Source organism: Hypanus sabinus, chromosome 5 (assembly GCF_030144855.1).
Source record: "Hypanus sabinus isolate sHypSab1 chromosome 5, sHypSab1.hap1, whole genome shotgun sequence".
Taxonomy (NCBI): domain Eukaryota; kingdom Metazoa; phylum Chordata; class Chondrichthyes; order Myliobatiformes; family Dasyatidae; genus Hypanus; species Hypanus sabinus.
The window spans coordinates 175088574-175112390 of record NC_082710.1 but is presented as its reverse complement, the minus strand read 5'-3'; the positions used below and the strand labels follow the sequence as shown (position 1 = coordinate 175112390).

Genomic DNA, 23817 nt, shown 5'->3' with positions numbered 1-23817 from the left:
GAAATGATTCCAGGATTGAACAGCTTGTCTTATGAAGAGCGTTTGTTGGCCCTGGGTCTGTATTCACAAGAAGGAGTAGTGATCTAATAGAAATGATCCTTTTCTGGCTGGCTGCCAGTTACCAGTGGAGATCCCCAGGGGTTGGTATTGGGACCACTGCTTTTTGCAATGTATGTCAATGATTTGGACTATGGGATTAATGGATTTGTGGCTAACTTTTCCAATGATACAAAGATAAGTGGAGGAGCAGGTAGTGTTGAGGAAACTTCTTCGGCTGCCCATCGATTTTCGATGTTGACTGAGGCCTAAGCAAGTTTGTATGGAAGACCGGCAGTTGCCCAAGCTGCAAGTCTCCCCTCTCCACACCACGAATGTTGTCCAAGGGAATGACATTAAGGCCCATACAGCTTGGCATCGGTGTCGTCACAGAGATGTGTGGTTAAGTGCCTTGCTCAAGGACACAACCATACTGCCTCAGCTAAGGCTTGAACTAGCGACCTTCAGATCATTAGATCGATGTCTTAGCCACGTGCCGCACTAAGGAAACAGAGAGCCTGCAGAGAGACTTAGACACTTTAAGGGAATGGGCAAAGAAGTGGCAAATGAAATACAGTGTTGGAAAGTGTATGGTCATGCACTTCGGTGGAAGGAATAAACAGGCAGACTATTATTTAGATGGACAGAGAATTCAAAGTTCTGAGATGCAACGGGACTTGGGAGTTCTTGTGCAGGATACACTGAAGGTTAACCTCCAGGTTGAGTCGGTGCTGAAGAAGGCAAATGCAATGTTGGCATTCATTTCTAGAGGTGTAGAATATAAGAGCAGAGATGTGATGTTGTGTCTCTGTAAGGCACTCATGAGACCACACTTGGAATATCGTGTGCAGTTTTGGGCTCTTTATTTTAGAAAGGATATACTGACATTGGAGAGGGTTCAGAGAAGATTCATGAGAATGAATCCAGGAAGGAAGGGGTTACTGTATGAGGATCTTCTGGCAGCTCTTCGGCTGTATTCCCTGGAGTTCAGGAGAATGAGGGGGAATCTCATAGAAACATTTCAAATATTAAAAGGCCTGAACAGATTAGATATGGCCAAGTTATTTCCCGTGGTAGGGGAGTCTAGGACAAGAGGGCATGACTTCAGTATTGAAGGAGTCCAGTTAGAACAGAGATGTGGAGAAATTACTTTAATCAATGGGTGGTAAATCTGTGGAATTTGTTGTTATGAGCAGCTGTGGAGGCCAAGTCATTGGGTGCATTTAAAGCAGCGATAGATAGGTTCTGGTTCAGCCAGGGCATCAAAGGATATGGGGAGAAGGCAGGGGAGTGGGGATGACTGGAAGAATTGGATCAGCTTGGGGAATCCTCACTGACACTGAGTGTCAGAACACTGGTTCATCCTCCACCCTCGGCCTCGATGCCTGAATCTTTGTAATCAGGCTTGACATCAGATTAAACAAATCAACCATAACATGTACAAGATAGTGGATGCCTCCCCGGTGCTGAGAGTGAAGTGTGTTAACACTGTCGGGGAACGGGGGAAATATCTCAAAGACAAGCTACCTCAGCTTCAGCAGTACACCAGTTTACAGCCCCTTACAGCTTACAGTTGTGTTTTGACAGAGTACGCAGCCCTCTTCACAGCAGACAGAGTTGCCCTCAGGCCGTTTGCGGCGGTCGAGGGCGGCGAATCAAATCAACAGCGAGAAAGAAACTGACACACCGCCGCAGACCAAAACCCGTCGGCACACGTCCCAGCTCTCCCCTTCAGCGTCGGTGGCCTCCGTTACGGAGAATGTCGCTCTGCCCAAGGTAAGTATCGACTGAGGGAAGTTGCTCCTTGCAGCCATTAAAATTAATGTGGTCAAAATCCCTGAAAAAACCTCCAAGCCTCAGAATCAGGTTTATTGTCACTGACAAATGTCATGAAATTTGTTCTTTGGAGCTGCACCCCAAATGTACAGTAAATTACAATAAGAAATATAAAGGATAAATAAGTAATGCAAAATAGTGAGGGAGTGTTTACAGTCCGTTCAGAAATCTGACTGGTGAGGGGAAGAAGCTGTTTCTAAAACATTGAATGTGTATTTTCGGGGTCCTGTTCCTCCTTCGTGATGATAGTAATGTGACGAGGGTCCGTGATAATGGATTCTGCCTTACTGAGGCATCGCCTACTGCAGATGTCCTCGATGGTGGGGAGGCTAGCACCCGTGGTGGGGCTGTCTGAGTGTACAGCCTCTGCAGCTTTTTTCAATCCTGTGCAGTGGAGCCTCTTCCTAAACAGTAGAGATAGCGGGTTTCGTCTGTGTGTGATGTAACTGTAAGTACGGAGCGGTGTCACCACCAGGTCAGGGAAGTGAGCTTCAGAATGGGGGTGTAATTGTTATGTTGTTGGACAGTTAGTTATTGTTAGTTATAATCGGCTGTTGACCCGGCATTCTCCTCTGTACCTTGCGGGCTCAAGAAGCTGGAATCGGGAGGAACACGTCCTGATTGCTTTCCTGGTTCCTTTCTTCCTGCACTTTCTGCCTGACCAGCAAAATGGACAAAGGAGATTCTGCAGATGCTGGAAATCCAGAACAACACACACACACAATGCTGGAGGAACTCAGCCAGTTGGGCAGCATGTATGGAGAGGAGTAAAAGTTCAACATTCGGCCCGAGACCCTTTCACAGGACTCGTCCCTCTGGTCAGGAGGTTCCATCCTCTTTCTGGGAATGGAGTCCCGGAACATGGTGGATACGAAACTATTGGGTATAATTGGTTTGTTATTAAAGGGTAGACTATTTTCTAAATGGAGATAAAATTCAGAAATCTGAGAAACAAAGGGACTTTGGAGTCCTTGAGCAGGATACCCTATAAGTTAACCTCCAGGTTGAGTCAGTGGTGAAGAAGGCAAATGCAATGTTGACATTCATTTCTAGGGCTATAGAATATAAGAGCTGGGATGTGATGTTGAGGCTATTTAAGGAGCTTGTGAGATCACACTTGGAGTATTGTGTGCAGTTTTGGGCACCTTATTTTAGAGAGGATATACTGACATTGGAGAGGGTTCATAGAAGATTCAGAATCATGTTTAATATCACCGGCAGGTAATGTGAAATTTGTTAACTTAGCAGCTGCTGTTCAATGCAATACATCATCTAGCAGAGAGAGAGAGAAAATAAATTAAATAAAATAAAACATAATAAACAAGTAAATCAAATATGTATATTGAATAGATTATTTTTAAAATGTGTAAAAACAGAAATATCGTATATTAAAAAATTTGAAGTATTGTCCAAAGCTTCAAATTCCATTTAGCAATTGGATGGCAGAGGGCAAGAAGCTGTTTGAGAATCGCTAAGTGAGTGCCTTCTGACTTCTGTATCTCCTGGAATCACGAGAATGATTGTATGAGGAATGTCTGGCAGCTCTTGGGCTGTATTCCCTGGAGTTCAGGAGAATGAGGGGGGATCTCATAGAAACATTCCAAATTTTAAAAGGCCTGAACAGATTAGAAATGGCAAAGTTATTTCCTATGATAGGGGAGTCTAGGGCAAGAGGGCACGACTTCAGTATTGAAGGACGTCCAGTTGGAGCAGAGATGCAGAGAAATTACTATAGTCAGAAGGTGTTAAATCTGTGGAAATTGTTTCCATGAGCAGCAAGTTATTGGGTGCATTTAAGGCAGAGATAGATAGGTTCTTGATTAGCCAGGGCATCAAAGGGAGAAGGCAGGGGAGTGGGGATGGCTGGAAGATTTGGATCAGCTTGGGAAAGGTTTATCCTCCACCCTCGGCCTCGATGCCTGAATCTTTGTAATCAGGCCTGATATCAGATTAAACAAATCAACCATAAAATGTACAAGATAGTGGATGCCTCCCCGGTGCTGAGAGTGAAGTGCGTTAACACCGTCGGGGAACGGGGGAGATATCTCAAAGCCAAGCTACCTCAGCTTCAGCAGTACACCAGTTTACAGCCCTTTACAGCTTACAGTTGTGTTTTGACAGAGTACGCAGCCCTCTTCACAGCAGACAGAGTTGCCCTCAGGCCATTTGCGGCGCTCGAGGGCGGAGAATCAAATCAACAGCGAGAAAGAAACTGACACACCGCAGCAGACCAAAACCCGTCGGCAGACGTCCCAGCTCTCCCCTTCAGCGTCGGTGGCCTCCGTTACGGAGAATGTCGCTCTGCCCAAGGTAAGTATCGACTGAGGGAAGTTGCTCCTTGCAGCCATTAAAATTAATGTGGTCAAAATCCCTGAAAAAACCTCCAAGCCTCAGAATCAGGTTTATTGTCACTGACAAATGTCATGAAATTTGTTCTTTGGAGCTGCACCCCAAATGTACAGTAAATTACAATAAGAAATATAAAGGATAAATAAGTAATGCAAAATAGTGAGGGAGTGTTTACAGTCCGTTCAGAAATCTGACTGGTGAGGGGAAGAAGCTGTTTCTAAAACATTGAATGTGTATTTTCGGGGTCCTGTTCCTCCTTCGTGATGATAGTAATGTGACGAGGGTCCGTGATAATGGATTCTGCCTTACTGAGGCATCGCCTACTGAAGATGTCCTCGATGGTGGGGAGGCTAGCGCCCGTGGTGGGGCTATCTGAGTGTACAGCCTCTGCAGCTTTTTTCAATCCTGTGCAGTGGAGCCTCTTCCTAAACAGTAGAGATAGCGGGTTTCGTCCGTGTGTGATGTAACTGTAAGTACGGAGCGGTGTCACCACCAGGTCAGGGAAGTGAGCTTCAGAATGGGGGTGTAATCGTTATGTTGTTGGACAGTTAGTTATTGTTAGTTATAATCGGCTGTTGACCCGGCATTCTCCTCTGTACCTTGCGGGCTCAAGAAGCTGGAATCGGGAGGAACACGTCCTGATTGCTTTCCTGGTTCCTTTCTTCCTGCACTTTCTGCCTGACCAGCAAAATGGACAAAGGAGATTCTGCAGATGCTGGAAATCCAGAACAACACACACACACAATGCTGGAGGAACTCAGCCAGTTGGGCAGCATGTATGGAGAGGAGTAAAAGTTCAACATTTGGCCCGAGACCCTTTCACAGGACTCGTCCCTCTGGTCAGGAGGTTCCATCCTCTTTCTGGGAATGGAGTCCCGGAACATGGTGGATACGGAACTGTTGGGAATAATCAGTTTGTTATTGTCACGTGTACTGAAAACAGTGAAAAACCTTTGTGTGCCTGCAGGCCAAACAGATCATTCCATTCATAAATACACCGAGGTGGTTCAAAAGGAAAACCAATACCAGTGCAGATTACCTTCTGAATTAGTCCTGTTGAAGGATCTGGACCCAACACGTCGACTGTTCATACACTTTCATAGATACTTTCTGACCTGCCGTGTCCCTCCAGCATTTTGTGAGTTACTGAAGATGTTTTGTGTCTGTGTTACTGTTCCCACCTTTTGTAATGTGATGTCGCTAGTTATCGTATACTCGGGTCCAACAAGCACCCATTTACACTAGAGTACAGGCCAGCTAAAAATTTAACGAAAATCACCCAAACACCAATCCCACCTACCTACACCATGTATCCCTCCATCTTCCTCACATCATTCCAACGTCTCTGTAACCCCTCTATGTATTTGCCTCCAGTGCATTCCAGGCATCCAAGACCCTCTGAGTAAAATACTTACCCCTCAAATCCCTCTTGAAACTACCTCCCCCCATCTTCAATGCACGGCCTCTGGTATTAGACATTTCAACCCTGGAAAACAGATACTCCCTGTCCCCTCTTTCATTGCCTCTCCTAATCTTGTAAACCTCTATCAGATCTCCCCTCAGCCTCCGATGCACCAGAGAATACACCCCAAGTTCTGCCAACCTCTTGTGATAGCACGTGCTCTCTAAACCATGCAGCGTCCTGGTAAACCTCTTCTGCAACCTCTGCAAAGCCTCAACATCCTTCTACTGTGGAGCAACCTCAACTGTATGCAATAGTTCAGATGCCGCCTAGCCAAAGTTTCAGAATGTTGCTACTTAACCTCTTGACTTTTAATCTCAGTACTTCAATTAAGAAAAGCAAACATTCCATAAACCTCTTAACCACCTTATCGACCTGTGTAGCCACTTCCAAGGAACATGAACTTGGATCCCAAAATCTCCCTGCTCATATCTGCCCTCAACAGTGTACTGTCTCCTTGCAGTTGCTCTACCGAGGAAACACCTCGCATTTACCTGCGTTTAACTCCATCTGCCTTTTCTCAGTTCATGTCTGCAACTGGTCAATATCGTGCTGTATTCAACACTATCCCCAACTCCACCAATCTAGGTATCATCCGCAAATTTACTAACCCACCCATCTACATTTTCATCCAGGACACTGATATAAATCATAAACAGCAGAACTCCACTGCTTACAGACCTCCAGTCCGAATAAGTCCCTTCAGATTAATTTTAACATAGAAACATAGAAATCCTACAGCACAATATAGGCTCTTCAGCCCACAAAGTTGTGCTGAACATGTCCCTACCTTAGAAATTACTAGGCTTACCTATAGCCCTCCATTTTTCAAAGCTCCATGTACTTATCTTAAAAGACCCTATCGTATCCTCCTCTATCACCGTTGCCAGCAGCGCATTTCAGGCACTCACCACTCTCTGAGTAAAAAACTTACCCCTGACATCTCCTCTGTACCTACTGCCCAGCACCTTAAATCTGTGTCCTCCTGTGGCAACCATTTCAGCCCTGGGAAAAGGCCTCTGACTATCCACATGATCATCAAAGCCTCTCATTTTGCTAATGGCATACTCAGCAAAACTAGAGACTAGTAACTGTAATCGGATCAATGAACGATCAGGCAGAGTGCAGAAGACAAACTGCGCAAATGCAAATATAAATAGATCGCAGTCAGCAACAAGAATGTGAGATAATGAGATAGAGTCATTCAAGAAAGATCCCTGCAAACAACAAAAAAGTGAACAAATCATACACAGGCCTGAGGGCAGCTTCCCCGAAAGTGAAACCACAGCCGCCGAGGCAAGTGCAGCTGGTGAAGACTCGTGCACCTCACACCTGATGGTAGTAATGAGAGGAGAGGGAGGCGAGCCAGACACAGATAGATGGGCAGGGCTCAGCGGGGGGAGTCCTCACTGACACTGAGTAGTGTCAGAACACTGGTTCATTCTCCACCCTCGGCCTCGATGCCTGAATCTTTGTCATCTGTCTTGACATCAGATTAAATAAATCAAACATAAATTGTACAAGATAGAGGATGCCTCCCTGGTGCTGAGAAAGCTACCTCAACTGCAAGAGTACACCAGCTTTCAGACCGGTAAAAGTAGTTGTGTCCTTTGTGTTTTGACAGAGTACGCAGCCCTCTTCACAGCAGACAGAGTTGCCCTTAGGCCGTTTGCGGCGCTCAAGGGTGGCGAATCAAATCGACAGCGAGAAAGAAACCAGCACACCGCCGCAGATCAAAACCCGTCGGCAGACGTCCCAGCTCTCCCCTTCAGCGTCGGTGGCCTCCGTTACGGAGAATGTCGCTCTGCCCAAGGTAAGTATCGACTGAGGGAAGTTGCTCCTTGCAGCCATTAAAATTAATGTGGTCAAAATCCCTGAAAAAACCTCCAAGCCTCAGAATCAGGTTTATTGTCACTGACAAATGTCATGAAATTTGTTCTTTGGAGCAGCACCCCAAATGTACAGTAAATTACAATAAGAAATATAAAGGATAAATAAGAAATGCAAAATAGTGAGGGAGTGTTTACAGTCCGTTCAGAAATCTGACAGGTGAGGGGAAGAAGCTGTTTCTAAAACATTGAATGTGTATTTTTGGGGTCCTGTTCCTCCTTCGTGATGATAGTAATGTGACGAGGGTCCGTGATAATGGATTCTGCCTTACTGAGGCATCGCCTACTGCAGATGTCCTCGATGGTGGGGAGGCTAGCACCCGTGGTGGGGCTGTCTGAGTGTACAGCCTCTGCAGCTTTTTTCAATCCTGTGCAGTGGAGCCTCTTCCTAAACAGTAGAGATAGCGGGTTTCGTCTGTGTGTGATGTAACTGTAAGTACGGAGCGGTGTCACCACCAGGTCAGGGAAGTGAGCTTCAGGATGGGGGTTTAATCGTTACGTTGTTGGACAGTCAGTTATTGTTAGTTATAATCGGCTGTTGACCCCACATTCTCCTCTGTACCTTGCGGGCTCAAGAAGTTGGAATCGGGAGGAACACGTCCTGATTGCTTTCCTGGTTCCTTTCTTCCTGCACTTTCTGCCTGACCAGCAAAATGGACAAAGGAGTTTCTGTAGATGCTGGAAATCCAGGAATTCAACTGGTCAGGCAGCATGTACGGAGAGGAGTAAAAATTCAACAGTTTGGGCTGATACCCTTTAATAGGACTCGTACCTCTGGTCAGGAGATTCCATCCTATTTCTGGGAATGGAGTGGATACGGAACTATTGGAAATAATTGGTTTGTTTTTTAAAGGGTAGACTTTTCTAAATGTGGATAAAATTCGGAAATCTGAGCAGTAAAGGGACTTTAGAGTCCTTGTGCAGGATTCCCTAAAGGTTAGTTTGCAGGTTGAGTCGGTGGTGAGGAAGGCAAATGTGATGTTAGTATTAATTTCAAGTAGACTAGAATATAAAAGGAAGGATGTAATGTTGAGGCTTCATAAAGCACTGGTGAGGCCTCTTTGGAGAATTGTAAACAGTAGAAAGGATATACTGACACCGGAGAGGATTCAAAGGAGGTTCACAAAAATGATTGCGGGATTGAACGGCTTGTCATATGCAGGGTGTTTGATGGCTCTGAACCTGTATTCACAAGAATTCAGAAGAATGAGGATTGATTTAATTGAAACCTATTGAATGGTGAAAAGCCTTGATAGAGTGGTTGTGGAGAGGATGTTTCCTGTGGTGGCTGAGTCTAGGATCAGAGGATACAGCCTCAGAACAGAAAGACGTCCTTTTAGAATGGAGATGAGGAGGAATTTCTTTTGCCAGAGAGTGGAGAATCTGTTGCCACAGGCAGCTACCGAGGCCAAGTCTTTATGTGACTGCCGAGCACATCATTGGAGCCTCCCTGCCCTCTATTCTGGACCTGTATTCTTCCAGGTTGAAGAAGAGGGCGGGGAACATCATAAAGGACTCCTTCCATCCTGCGCACGGACTGTTTGAACTGTTTCCGTCTGGTAGGTGCTTCAGATCCCTCCAGACTAAGACTAATAGGCACTGGAGAAGTTTTTTCCCTACTGCGGTCACTTTGCTGAACAGTTAACTGCCGGTTAACTGTCGGCTAACTATTACTTGGATTGCACTACTTGTATGTATAATCTATATTTTCATTTATATTTATCATTATTATTGTTATGAGCAGAGAGACAACATCTGCCGGAAGTAAATTCCTTGTATGTGTACAGGTACTTGGCAATTAAAGTCTGATTCTGATTCTGATATTTAAGGCAGAGGTTGCTAAATTTTTGATTGGTCAGGGCATGGAGGGATATAGGGAGAAGGCAGAAGATTGGGGCTGAGGGGCAAATTGGATCAACCATGATAAAATGGCTGAGCAGACTCGATGGGCCAAATGGCCTCATTCTGCTCCCTTATGTTAAGGTCACATGTATCGAATACGGTGAAAAGGTTTGTGTGCAATCCACCCAGAGCATTCCACACACAAATACTATCGATAGCAACGCACAATACCTTCTGACTAAGTCCTGATGGAAGTTCTCAGCCCAATACCAATACGTCCACTGTTTATTCCCCTCCAAAGATGTTACCTGGCCTGCTGAGTTCCTCCAGCATTGTGTGTTTTTTTTACTGAAGCCTTCCCGCAGGCTGTTTCTTGCTCCTTTGTATATTGCAAGGCTTTAGATCATTAGAACACTACGGCACAGTACAGGCCTTTCAGCACTCGAAGTTGTGCCTACCCATATAATCCTTTAAAAAAGTACTAAACCCACACTACCCCATAACCCTCCATTTTTCTTTCATCCATGTGCCTGTCCAAGAGGCTCTTAAATACCCCTAATGTTTTAGCCTCCACCACCATCCCTGGCAAGTCATTCCAGGCACTTGCAACCCTCTGTGTAAAAAAAAAACTTACCCCTGATGTCTCCCCTAAACTTCCCTCCCTTAATTTTGTACATATGCCCTCTGGTGTTTTGCTATTTGAGCCTGGGAAACAGGTATTGACTATCCAACCTATCTATGCCTCTCATAATCTTGTAGACCTCTATCAAGTCCCCTCTCATCCTTCTATGCTACAAAGAGAAAAGTCCCAGCTCTGCTAACCTTGCCTCATAAGACTTGTTTTCCAATCCAGGCAACATCCTGGTAAATCTCTGCACCCTCTCCATAGCCCCACATCCTTCCTATAATGAGGTGACCAGAACTGAGCACAATATTCAACATCTTAAACATCATTCAACACAATAAACACACCTTCAACATCTTCCCACCTTTTGTAAAGTGATGTAGCTGGTTATCCGTACTCGAGTCCAGAAAGCCCACTGACAAGCAAGCACCCATTTACTGCAATCACACCTTATTCTCGCCGGTGCATTTCCACCACATTCCCTGTACCCCTCCCCCCCCAGCAGATTTGACCAGTCACGAGGGCAATCTCCATCAGCCAGTTAACCAAGCGACCTGCGGTTCTGGGAGGTGGGAGGAGCTGGGGGTAGAGGGGTACTGTTAGTGTTGGTGGCTCATGCAGTCACAGGGAGAACATGCAAGTTCCACACACACAGTACAGGATCAAACCCTGCTGCCTGTTAACCACGTGCATAACTCAGTGCACAATATTACCTACTCATTTTTGGCCATGTCTGTGAGCAAAAGAACATAGGAACTGAATTAGAACTAGGAGCAGTGGCTCCTGGACCAGCCAACCCCCATCCGTTAGCCCACTGTACATTTTCTAGTTTGAGCCTTCTTTTTAACACTCCTTTTTAACACTGGTTCCCCCTGCCCCACTCCTGTTGACTTCTCATCTCTCCTTGGCCAGGTCATGTTCACCGGACTGGTGGATGAGGACGGGATGAAGGTGATCACGCGGCTCGGGGGCGAGGTTGTGGAGTGCGTCCACAGTAGTACTCACCTGGTCACAGACCGGATCCGCCGCACGGTTAAATTCATGTGTGCTGTTGCCAGGGGCATCCCTGTGGTCACGCCAGACTGGCTGAAGAAGGTGAGTCGTTTCCTTCACTATTGTGGCTGCTGCTGATGTCGTACTTGCGCTGCTTCCACTACCATTCTGTCTTGATTAACGAGCTGGGAAATAAATGACCCCCAAGGTTAGTCCATAAGGAAACAGAATCAGGCCATTCGGCCCTTCCCGTCTGCTCTACCTTTAGATCATTGATGCTTTATCATCTATCTCAACCCCATTCTCCTGCCTTTTCCCCATAGCCTTCGATGTCCTTACTGACCAAGAACTTTTAATATTCCCAATGACTTGGTCTCCACAGCCATTTGTAGCAATGAATTCCACAGATTCACCATGCTCGGGCTAAAGAAATTCTTCCTCATCTCTGTTCTAATGGGACCTGCTTCTGTTCTGAATCTGTGCCCTCCAGTTCTAGACATCCCCACAAAAGAAATCATCCTCTATGTCCATTCAGTGTAGGCCTTTCAGTATATAATAGGCTTCAGTGAGATTTCCCTGCAGGTCCAGAGCCATTGAGCGCTCCTCGTACTTTCATTCCGGGGATCGTTCTTGTGGGCATACCCTGGACCCTCACCAATGTCAGCACATCCTTTCTTAATGAGAGACCTAAAACTGCTCAGAATACTCCAGGTGTGGTCTGATCAATGTCTTACAAACCCTCAACATCACATCCTTGCTTTTGTATGCTAGTCCTCTCGAAATGAATGCTGACATTGCACTTGCCTTCCAATACAACCTGCAAGTTAACTTCCCGGGTTTAGGTTAGTTCCAAGTCAGTCACCAATTTCGCCTTATTCCTCCTCAAGATGTGTTGCCTCTGTGTCCTGTTTGGGACTGGCTTGCCCCACAGAAGTCAGGGTGGTAGTAGATTGATTGTACTTTGCCTAGAGATCAGTGACCGGTGATGTTCTGGAGGGATCTGTTCTGGGACTCCTGCTCTTTGTGATTTTTTATAAATGACAGATGTGGAAGTGGAAGGATGGGTTAGTAAGTTTGCTGTTGACACGAAGGTTAGTGAAGTTGGGGATAGTGTAGAAGGTTATAGTGGGTTACAATGAGACATTGACTGGAAGCAGAGAAGTGGCAGATGGAGTTCAACACAGAGAAGTGTGAAGTGATTCAATTTTAAAGGTTGAATTTGAAAGCAGAGAAGATGATCAGTGGCAGGATTCTTTGCAGTTTGGAGGAACAGAGGGATCCTGGGGATCCACATGCATAGATCACTCAAAGTTGCCACGCAAGTTGATTTGGTTGTTAAGCTATATTTTGTATTGGCTGTCATTAGTTGGGGGATTCAGTTCAAGAATTGTAACACTTGGGAGTTTTGTGTTCAGTTCTGGTCACCTCACAGGAAGGGTATGGAAGCTTTAGAGAGGGTGCAGAGGAGATTTACAGGATGCAAACTGTACAAATGTAATTAATACTGAGAAAATCACTTGTAAAGAGGCCTTTAAGATTAACGGTTATGGGAATAGCTTTATTTCAGTGAACAGCAGTGTTCTATGGGTAAAAGCGCCTTGTTGATGAGAGAGGTCTGAGGAGAGTGGATCAGACTGGTTCACATTGACAGGACGGTGACAGTTACTCCAAAACACATTACCATATGTACTTTGATAATAAATTTTCTTTGAATCTTTGATTACCTCCTTTTGCATGGCTTGTGAGCTTTTAAAATTAAATTCTGTATTCTCATTTTCTGCCGGGCCCCTGTTCTTTCCCAAACTGACCCGCGGGCCCATGACATTGGAGCAGAGTGGGATGAACAGCTACTTCCTGTCGCCTCGCAGCTTCCTGCTGGAGGACCGTGACCAGGAGCAGAACTTCAACTTCAAGCTCAAGGACTCCCTTCAGAAAGCCAAGGAGCAGCCGCTGCTGCAGGTTAGCGTCAGCACCCCCTGCTGGTTCGAGAGCAGGGCCGGGAGCTTTCATTTGTTTGTTTAGAGATACAGCATGGAAAACGAGCCTTCTGGTCACAAACAAGCCGGTGCCACCCAAATGTCCCCATGTGACAAATTTATCTACCAACTGTTACATTTTTTGGAATGTGGGTAGGAAACTTGGACCTCCCAGAGGAAACTGACATTGTCATGGGGAGAACACACAGACTCCGTACAGACAGCGGAGGAATTGAATCCAGAATTGTCTGAATAAGTAGTAAAATCATTGGCCAGGTACAAGAATCACTCAGCAGCATCCATCAGAGATGGACAATAAAGAAGCTCAACAAATAGTAGAGGACATTACACATACACTTCACACATACTACACTCTCATGCCCTCTGGACGCTGCTACAGGTCCCTCCCATCAGCACCAGAAGAGCCTTATCCAGTTTTGACCCTTCCTCTGTTCACCTCAATACCCAATCTTGGTATGCATAGCACTGTAGACAGTAAAAACACTCAGTTTTATTATGTGTACAGTATTTCTATTTTAAATTGCATGCATTTTTTTAGTATTTGTTATCTATTGTGAGTACTTTCTATTGTGTTTAACTGTATGTAGTGTGGTGTTCTGTATCTCAAGCCCTGTGATGATGTCCTTGCCACTACACAAACAAAGTTCCTCACGGAAAGTAAAGTGAATTGAATCCGAAGTGAGGACCTGGACTGTGCGCTAACGTCTCACGAAGTCATAGAGTGGCACGAAGGTTTTCCAGTGTGGAACAATATCCTTCACCCCAACTCGTGCTGACCAAGTTACCTCATGAGTTAGTCCCTCGTGCCTACCCGTATCCCTCAAAACCCTTGCTACCCATGTAAGACCATAAGACATAGGAGCAGAATTAGGCCATTCAGTCCATCCTGGCTGATCCCAGATCCCACTAAACCCCATACGACCGGTCCTCTTGCCCTGGCCAATCAGGAAGCGATCAACTTCTGCCTTAGTATATGCTTGGACTTGGCCTCCACTGCAGTCTGTGGCAGAGCATTCCTGGCAAAAAAAAATAATCCTCCTTACCTCTGTTCTAAAAGGCCCTCCTTCAATTTTGAGGCCATTCCCTCGAGTTCTGGATTATCCCACCATTGGAAACATCCTCTCCACATCCACCTTATCTAGTCCTTTCAACATTTGGTAGGCTTCAATGTGATTTCCTCCCCTCCCCCCACCACCACACCCGCATTTTTCTGAATTCCAGTGCGCTCTGGCCCAAAGCTGCCAAATGCACCTCATAGGTTAACCCCTTCAATCCTGGAATCTTTTTTTGCCAGAATCAGATTTATTATCACTGTCTTATGACATGAAATTTGTTGTTTTGTGTCAGCATTACAGTGCAAAGACATAAAACTACTATAAATTTCAAAATAAAATAAATCTAGTGTTAAAGAAGGAACAAGGTAGTGTTCACGAGTTTGCGGACCATTCAGAAATCTGAAGAAGTTGCTCTTGAATCATCGAGAGTAGGTCTTCATGCTTCTGTATCCCAATGGTTGTTAGCAGGAAGAGGGAAAATATTTCTTAGTATGTGGCAATGAACTAATGTGAAATCTGAAGGTCCTTAAATGAACAAGTTGATTTAAAAACTCTTATCCCTTGACAGTCTCAGCTTGACTCAACTCTGTAGCATTGGGCATTCTCTCTTCTTCCCCTTACATCAGGCAGAAGATATAAAGAAGTCGGAAAGCAAATGTCACCAAGCTCAAAGACCATATATACCCTGCTGTTATAACTACCAAATGGTTCACCAGTATGATAAGATGGACTTTTGACCTTGCAATCTCTTTATGATCTTGATCCTTATTGTCTACTTGCACCACACTTTCTCTGTAGCTGTACTCTCTTTACTCCAGGTCGCCTACGCTCCATTCCCGGAATCTTAACTAAATGTTTGTCTTACTTGTACCCACCTCTACCACTTCCGTATACCCACCACCTTCTGTGTGAGGTATTTGCCCTTCATGTCCCTTTTAAATCTTTCCTGTCTCACTTCAAACCCATGCTTTCTGGTTTTAAACTCCCTACCCTGGGGAAAGGACTGTGGCTCTTCACCTTATCTCTGTTCCTCATATTTATGAACCTCATAAAGATACTCCTTGGCCTTCTTTGCACCAGGGAAATGTCCTCTTCTACAGAGCCTCACCTTGTCACTCAAGCCTGCCAGTCTGGTAACATCTTCATAAATTGTTTTTGCACACTTTTCCATTCGATGACATCCTTCTTATAGCAGACAGAACCGTTTACAACTATGGCCTTACAGTGTCAAAAACACATAAAACAGTATAGGTTCTTCAGCCCACAATGTTATTCCAACTCTTTAATATACTTCAAAATCAATTTAATGCTTCCCTCCTGCACCGCCCTCATCCCCTTTCCACCTGCCTCATCCACCTGCCTACTTGAGAGCCCCTTCAATCTCCCTAATGTATCTGTTTGTGGTAGCACGTTCCACGCACTCACCATTCTCTGTGTGGGAATAAAAACCTCTTTGGGGTGAAGGAGGATGAGAAGTGACCTGACAGGGGTGTGCAAGAGGCACAGATTGAATGGACAGGCAGAGACCTTTTTCTCAGGGTGGAAGTGTCATGTAATGGGGCGTAACTTTAAGGTGTTTATAGGAAAGTAGGGGTGGTGGGGTGTCAGAGATAGGTTTTTACACAGGGAGTGGTGTGTGCATGTTGGGACAGGCTGTGCCAGTGGTGGTAGGAGCAGATACATAAAGAGTTTTAGTGCCATGATAGCATGGCAGTCAGTGTGACCCTATTACAGCTCGGGGGGGGGGGGGGGGGGGTCGGAGTTCAGAGTTCAATTTCAACACTGTCTGTAAGAAGTTTGTACGTCCTTTCCATGAGCACATGGATTTACTTACACATTCCACAGCCATACAAGTTAGTAGGTTAACTGGTCCTGTGATTAAACTAGGGGTGAAAGAGGTGGGTTGTTGGGCAGTGTCAGAAGGCCCTGTTACGTGTTGTATCTCTAAATAAGTACACAGGGTGAAGGAGAAATGGAGGGTTATGTGGGATGGAAGGGTTAGATTGGTCTGGGACTAGGGTAAAGGGCCAGCACAACATCATTGGCCAAAGGGCTTGTACTTTTCAGTGGTGTATGTGCCTCCTTGCCGATGGTAGTGATGTACCTGATGGTGGTTGTGTTGGCACTTCCATTGGATACCGAGATGGGAAGCTGCTGAGGGTTAAACTGATGTTGTCTCTCTCCTGATCCCATCAGGAATACCAGATCCACGTGACAGCGGGGGTGCAGCCCAACCCCAGCCAGATGGCGGCCATTCTGCAGTGCAGCGGTGCGACCGTGCTGCCCAAGATGCCGAGAGCGTATAAGGTGAGCCTGGGTGGTCACTGCGAGGGAAGCCTCTGCAGAATAGGTCCTCCCTGTGACTGTGTGTGTTTGCTCCCGTTTCATCCCATATTCCAAAGACGTACGGGGTAGTAGGTTAGGTGGTCGCAGGTGTAATGGGTGATGTGAGCTCATTCGGGAAGAAGGGCCTGTTACTGTGCAGTATCTCAAAATATAAAATAAAATGGTTTTAGACTTCCTTACCCTGGGGGAAATGACTGTGGCCATCCACCTTACCTGTGCCTGATTTTCTGATGTCCTGCACTTTGCAGTGACCTGTCCCTTAGGGAGTGAGTGTTCCTGGGGTTTCTCAATAACAATAAAGCTGAGATTCTAACCCCTTTATCTGTTCCTTGAATCAACAATCGGAACAGGAGAAAATGCTGGTGATTTCGTGCCCCGCCGACCTCCCCAAGTGCAGAGCTGCCCGAGATGCTGGGATCCCCATAGTCAATGCAGAGTTCATCTTGATGGGGATTCTCCAGCACACAGTGGACCTGGCGAAGTATCGTCTGGATGAGGGTGATGCCGTTGACAGCATGCCGGAGGAGAGAGGCAGGAAACGCAGTTCTACCGTCGACAGCAAGCCGGAGGAGAGAGGGAGCAAACCGGGTCCTACCACGGCAGCACCAGCACAACCAGCTGCAGCTAAGAAGAGAAAGAAGCGGTGACTGTTTTAAAACCAGGTGCAAGACTTTCAATAACACTGTAAATCCACTATATAATTTAAAAAAAGACGAAGTTTGATGTACTTTTCCAATAAAAATTAATGAAATGCAATATGTAGGTGTTCTTATTTTCAACTGTCTGTACAAAAAATTTTAGTCAAATGACAATCTCTTTATGCAGAATCCACAGCAGGGAAAAGCTGCTTCCTGGGTGTATTGAAGGTGGACCAGTGTTCATTTCAAAAATTAAAAAGTACATTTATTATCAGAGTACCTTGAGGTTCATTTTCTTGTAGGCATTTACAGGAAGAATAGAAAATTTGGAGTCATAGAGCCTTAGAAAAGCACAGCATAGAAACAGGCTTTTTGACCAATCTAATCTGTGTCGAAATCATTTAAGCTGCTTACTCCCATTGACCTCTATATCCCCTACTATTCATGTACCTATCCAGTGTTGAAATTGTGCTCGCATGCACCACTTGTGTTGGTAACGTACTCCACATTCTCACAACCCTGAGTGAAGAAGTTTCCCCTCATGTTCCCCTTAAATGTTTCACCTTTTGTCCTTTAACCATAACCTCTCGTTGTATTCCCACCCAACCTCTGGAAAAATCCTGTTTGCGTTTACCCTGTCCTTTTGTGTACCTCTATCCAATCTCCTCTCAGTCATCTACGTTCCAAGCAATAAGTTCCTAACCTATTCAATCTTTCCATTTAATTCAGATCCAACAGACCCAGCAACATCCTTGTAAATTTTCTCTGCACTCTTCAACCTTATCAAATTAAAATGTACTTTTTAATTTTTAATTTTCTTTCCTATAGGTAGGTGACCAAAACTGTACAAAATCCTCCAAATGCTTGTTATGAATAACTATGAAGACCAGTAAAACTACCAGTGTGTAAAAATAAGGCAAATAAAATATATCCTGAGAACATGGATTGGAAAGAATCCTTGAAAGTAGGTTGTAGAGTCAGTTGTGAGTGACCCACACCATTCAAAAGTAGGTATGACTTGAGGCTTCTGCAACTCCTGCCTGATGGTGGTAGTGAGAAGAGAGTGTGGCCGGATAGTGGGAGTTTTTGATGATGAATGCTACTTTCTTGTGGCAGGTAAGTTTCCATTTCTACCTATAAGTTTTTTTTTTCTACAGGTTTTCCCAGACTTGCATTTGTACACTGTCTTGGACAATCCCAAGGCCAGTGAAGTCTGTGGTGTTCAGCAGCTTATGATCTTTGAAATCCTGGAACCTCCCATCGGCTGCCACATGAGGAAAGATGGCAGTAAATTTAGTTGAGAATTCACACTAATATTACATTCACCCTACTGACAGCTGGTAAAATGTTTCTTTCACTTTGTTTAAAGGCATAATTGCGGGCAAATCTCTGGCGCTGTCAAACAGATGAGGTGAGATGTGAGCCTACCCTGAAACCTCCCGTTTGTACGTGATGTGTTACCCTGTTACAATCAGTACCCACGAAATAACAGACAGTACACCGCATGCAATTAAATGATTTAGCTTTATAATTCTTAATTTGACTACAGGGTTAGTGAAGATAAAGAAAATGGCCCATTTTAATGGAACAGTGTAATGTGCACAAGTTGGAGCTCACAGTTTCCCCTTCGCCGATCCTCCTTCGATATCCCGGCCTTCGTCGGGTCATGGCTCCACTCTGGCATCTTCTCTCTTCATCTCCCGCAGAACGGAAAACCCTGATCAGCCTGGTGTCAGGCACGGGGCACGAAAACACCCTCCCGTCATTGGACAGCTCACATTCCAAAGCACCCATTCTCTCTAACCATAACCCAAACACTGCTTCTACAGAAAGGCCATTGCAGCAGCAGTGAAACCTTCCCCAGGGTGTTACACAGACTCAACTTGTACAATATTCCAGGTGATCAGTCTCGGGCTTGTGGCTCTCTTTGTCCTCTGACTCTCAGACTGGGGGAGGGGGAGGTTTCTTATTTCTGAGTGTCGGTACTAGTTATTTACTTTTTTAATTAGAGATGTGAATGCAAACAGGATCTTTCGGCCCAATTGCAGGGTTTGGTGCAGGAGTTAGATTTTTTAAAGATCAGCTTTATTTGTCACATATACATGGAAACATTCAGTGAAACGTGTTATTTTGCGTGAGCAATCAACACAGTTCAGGGATGTGCTGGGGCATGCTTCGAGCTGCCAACATAGCATGTCCACGATTTACCAACCATAACCCATAAGTCTTTAGAATGGAGGGGAAACCAGAGCACCCAGAGGAAACCCATGCGGACAAACTCCTTATATTTGTAGAAAATGTTTTAAATAGTGTTCGATTACATCGTTAAGAGTCATACAACACTGCAGCACAGAAACAGGCCTGTCAATCTATCTAGTCTGTGTCAAACCATTGATTGTCCAGTCCAGTTGACCTGCACCTGAACCGTAGCCCTCCATACTCATCCAGTCCACGTGCCTGTCCAAATTCCTCTTAAAGGTTTGAATTGAACCTGAATCCTCTGCTTATGGTGGCAACTCATTCCACCCCCAATGACGAAATTTCCCTTCATGTTCCCCTTAAATATCTCACTTTTCACCCTTAACCCCTGACCTCTATTTAAGGTCTCACCCAACCTCAGTAGGAAAAGTCTGCTTGTATTTACCCCGTATATAACTCCCTTAATTTGTATACCTCTATCAAATCTCCCCCTCATTCCCCTACGCTCCTTCCCTATACCTCAAGTCCTGGCAACACCCTTGTAAATTTTCTCAAATTGAGAATCTTTCTTGTAGATAGGTAGGTAAAACTGCACACAATTCACCAAATTTGGCCTCATCATCATCTTACCACCATCATCAACTTCAACATAACATCCTAACTACTGTACTCAACACTTTGGTCAATGTGCCAAAAGCTCTCTTTACAACCCTATCTTCTTTGGACACAACTTTCATACAATTATGAATCTGTATTCCCAGAACCCTCTTTTACAGCACTCTTTAGTGCCCTGTCATTCACTACGTAAGACCTACCCTGGTTTGTCCTCCCAAAGTGTAACATCTCACATTAAATCCCATTGGCCATTTTCAACCCATTTTTCCAGCTGTTTCAGATCTCGCTGAAAGCTTCGATAGTCTTCATCACTGTCCACTACACACCCAATCTTGGAGTAATCTGCATATTTGCTGATCTAGTTTAGTACTGTATTTCCCAAATCATTGAAATAGATGACAAACAACAAAGGATCCAACACTAGTCACAGGCCTCCAGTCGAAGAGGCAACCATCTACTACCACTCTCTGGCTTCTCCCATAAAGTCAATGTCTAATCCAATTTACTACCTCATGCTGAATGCTGAGTGACTGAACAGTCATGACCAATCTCCCATGTGGGACCTCATCAAAGGCCTTGTTAAAGTCCATGTAGACAACATACACTGCCCTGCTTTCATCAACTTGGTAATTTTCTTGAAAAACTCTATAAGATTGATTAGACATAAGCTACCATGCACAAAGCTATGCTGAATCTCCCTAATCAATTGTGGGCACTATGGCGCACAAAGCTGTTACAGCTTGGACATCAAAGCTCAGGAGGCAAGCTCTCCAGTCTGTCTTGTCTGTGCAAATCCATGACATCTTCCCTGACTTGTAATCCCACCCATTCCTCCTTTAATAGTTCCCGCTCTATCACGTATTAAACAATGGAAACCCAGAATATTGAGCTGCAACCAAGTCTCACTAATGACTACAACAGCACAATTCCATGCGCTGATCCATGTCCTAAACTCATGCATCGTTCCTATATCTTAGTCCCACCATGCTCAACCTTTTGATTCCTGTCCACGTTTGTAAGCTTAACAACATATTTCCCCACAACTTCTCCACTATCTGTTCTGGTGCTCTGGTTCCCATCCCCCTGCAACTCTGTTAAACTCTCCTGTGCAGCACTTGCAAACCTTCCTGCAAGAATATTAGTCCCCCTCAAGTTCAGGTGCAGTCACTTCTGTACAGGTCCCAGCTTCTCTGAAAGAGAGCCCTATGATCCAAACCTCTGAAGCCCTCCCTCCTTCATTATCTCCTTAGTCACGTGCTGAACTGTATAATCTTCCTATTTTTGGCCTCACTAGAACGTGGCACAGGAGCAATCCTGAAATCACAATCCTTCAGGTCTTGTCCTTTAATTGAGCACCCAACTCCCTGAACTCACTTCACAAGACCTCATCACACTTCCGCTCTATATCATTGATACCACCATGGACCATGACCTCAAGCTGCTCGCCCTCCTACTTACAAGTGCTGTGGATTCAATCCGGGATGTCCCTGCCCCTGTCACCCAGGAGGTAACATCCTCTGGGAATTCACTCTCATCAACAGAACCTCCTAATCTGTTCCTCTAGCCATTGAATCCCCTATCACTGGAGTTTACCTCTTCTCCCTACCCCCCACCCCCCTTTCCCTTTTGATCTACAGAGCCAAACTCACTGCCAGAGATCTGATCACTTTGGCTTTCCTCTGCTAAGTTGTTCCCCCAGACCAGCAGTACACCTGTAGTTGAGGGGAATGGACATGGGTGTATTCTGCACTGGCTGTCTGTTCCCTTTCCCTTCTAGACGGTCACCTGTGTCTTGCAGCTCAGGTGTAACTACCTCCATGTACCTCCCATTGATCAACCCTTCAGCCTCCCAAATGATCTGGAGTTCATCCAGTTCCAGCTCCAACTCTTTAACGTGTTAGAAGCTGCAATTGGAATCAGAGACATAAAACACTACAGCAGAGAAACAGTCTCTTCAGCCCATCTGGTCCATGTCAAACCAATGATCTGACTAGTAACATTGACAAGCACCCTGACCGCAGCCCTTCATACACCTCCTATCCAGGTACATATCCAAACTTCTCTTAAATGTTGAAATCAAACCTGTATCCACAACTGCTGGCAGCTCAGTCCACACTCTCCTCATGTTCCCCTTAAGCATTTTGTGTTTCACCCTTAACCCATGACCACTAGTTCAAGTCTCAGCCAACCTGGCTTCACCTGTCACCCCATAGCTAGTCCTCCTGCTCCCCCAATCTTTCCATGCTGGCATCTTCCCCCTTCATTGTCAGTCCTGATGAACAGACTCAGTGTGAAACCGTCTGTCGTGACCATGAATGAAGCCACCAGGGAGACCCAGCCGGTAGATACAAAAGTCTTTATTTGGGACAGACGGAAGCTGGCAGTCTTTGGAGTCACTCAAGAGAGAAGGGATCCTCGACCCATTATTACAGCACATTTTTACATGTTAAAGAACAAAGGTAACAGGGCAATCTCTATTGTTGTAATGCTTTGGTCTTCCCACCAACACACCCAATATGAATGTTCATTACCGTTGTCTCTGAGTCGTATTTATGCCTATACAGACATCTCAGGCCAGCTGGGTGTTTCCAGACCTGCTATTTACTCTAAAATGCTGCTCCAGGAAGACCACGGGATAAAGGGAAGGAGGAGGGGGCCCAGGGGAAGGTGTTGGGCAGGTGAGAAAAGGTAAGAGGTCTGAGTGGGAATAGAAGACAAGGGGAGGGGGAGGGAATTTTTTTTAATTGGTAGGAGAAATTGATATTCATGTCATCAGGTTGGAGGCGACCCAGACTGAATATAAGATGTTGCTCCTCTATCCTGAGGGTGGTGTCATTGTGGCATAAGAAGAGGACATGGACCGATATGACAGAATGGGAACAGGAGTTCAGCCAAATCCTCAACTCCCCACTCTAACACTGACCCACTCACACAGTGGCTGCTCCCAGAATAACCACTCAGCTTAAACCTAATTACAGACAATCCAATGTCTCCTTGCAATATGTGTTGTGCAGAACACCCCATACAGGCCCCTGGGGTGTATCACTACAATCATTGAGGGGCTTCCTCCCCCAACATAATCCCTCCCTGCACAGTAGTGGATGGACTACTGTGGTCCTTCCCCTTCAAGCCCATGCAATGACTTTACCAAACTTCCGTGTGTCCCCCTGCACGCCCTCCTGCAGCTTGGAATGTGCCAGTCAGCCGCGTTCCCTTACACCATTCAGGTTTTTGGACAAGTACCTCCTGGGGGTGCACCTGAATGACAGACTTGAGTGGAGCACCAACACAGAGGCTGTGTACAAGAAGGGCCAGAGTCGCCTTTATTTTCTGAGGAGACTGGGGTTCTTTGGAATATGCAGACCTCTCCTTCACATGTTCTAATATAAGAACTACCAGTCTGTTGTTCCCAGGGCAATCTTCTATGCAGTGGTGTTCTGGGCCAATGGCATCAACACAGGTGATGCCAACAAGCTCAATAAACTAATTAGAAACGCAAACACAAGGAAATCTACAGATGCTGGAAATTCAAGCAAATATATATATTTATTTATATAATAAATATTTTTATATTTATATAAATAAATTAAACTTTTGGTATTCTCTTTAAATTACTGGCCAGCTTACCTTCATATGTCATCTTTTCTCTCCCTATGGCTTTTTTTTTACTTGTCTTCTGTTGGATGTAAAAGCTCCCGAATACTCTAACCTCCCACTAAGTTTTATAATATATTCTCTCTTTTGCTTTACGCTATCTTTGTCTTCCCTTATCAGCCACAGATGTGCCATCCTCCTTTTAGAATTCTTCTTCATCTTCGGGATATATCTATCCCGTACCTTCTGAACTCTTCCAGAACATGGGCTCCCAAACTGGAGTCCAGTCAATGGTAGGGATTAATGGCATAAAAAAGGTTGGAACTCCTCCTCCAGAAACT

At 45.2% G+C, this 23817-nt stretch overlaps 1 protein-coding gene across 5 annotated transcripts in view; it reads left to right on the top strand.

Annotated features, from left to right (window-relative positions):
- The window catches only part of mdc1 (mediator of DNA damage checkpoint 1), a 94916-nt gene that overhangs the window by 69464 nt on the left and 1635 nt on the right, over nt 1-23817 (top strand). For 3 of the 5 annotated variants that reach the window (XM_059970978.1, XM_059970977.1, XM_059970979.1), the window contains 7 exons: nt 1624-1812; nt 3994-4182; nt 7308-7496; nt 10952-11134; nt 12866-12991; nt 16281-16391; nt 16781-17200. In XM_059970978.1, coding sequence (XP_059826961.1) covers nt 1624-1812; nt 3994-4182; nt 7308-7496; nt 10952-11134; nt 12866-12991; nt 16281-16391; nt 16781-17077 — 1284 coding nt within the window. In that variant the 3' untranslated portion in view covers nt 17078-17200. Of the gene's footprint in view, nt 1-1623; nt 1813-3993; nt 4183-7307; nt 7497-10951; nt 11135-12865; nt 12992-16280; nt 16392-16780; nt 17201-23817 lie in introns of those variants that run through there. The other 2 variants (XR_009512392.1, XM_059970980.1) reach the window with 2 other exon arrangements.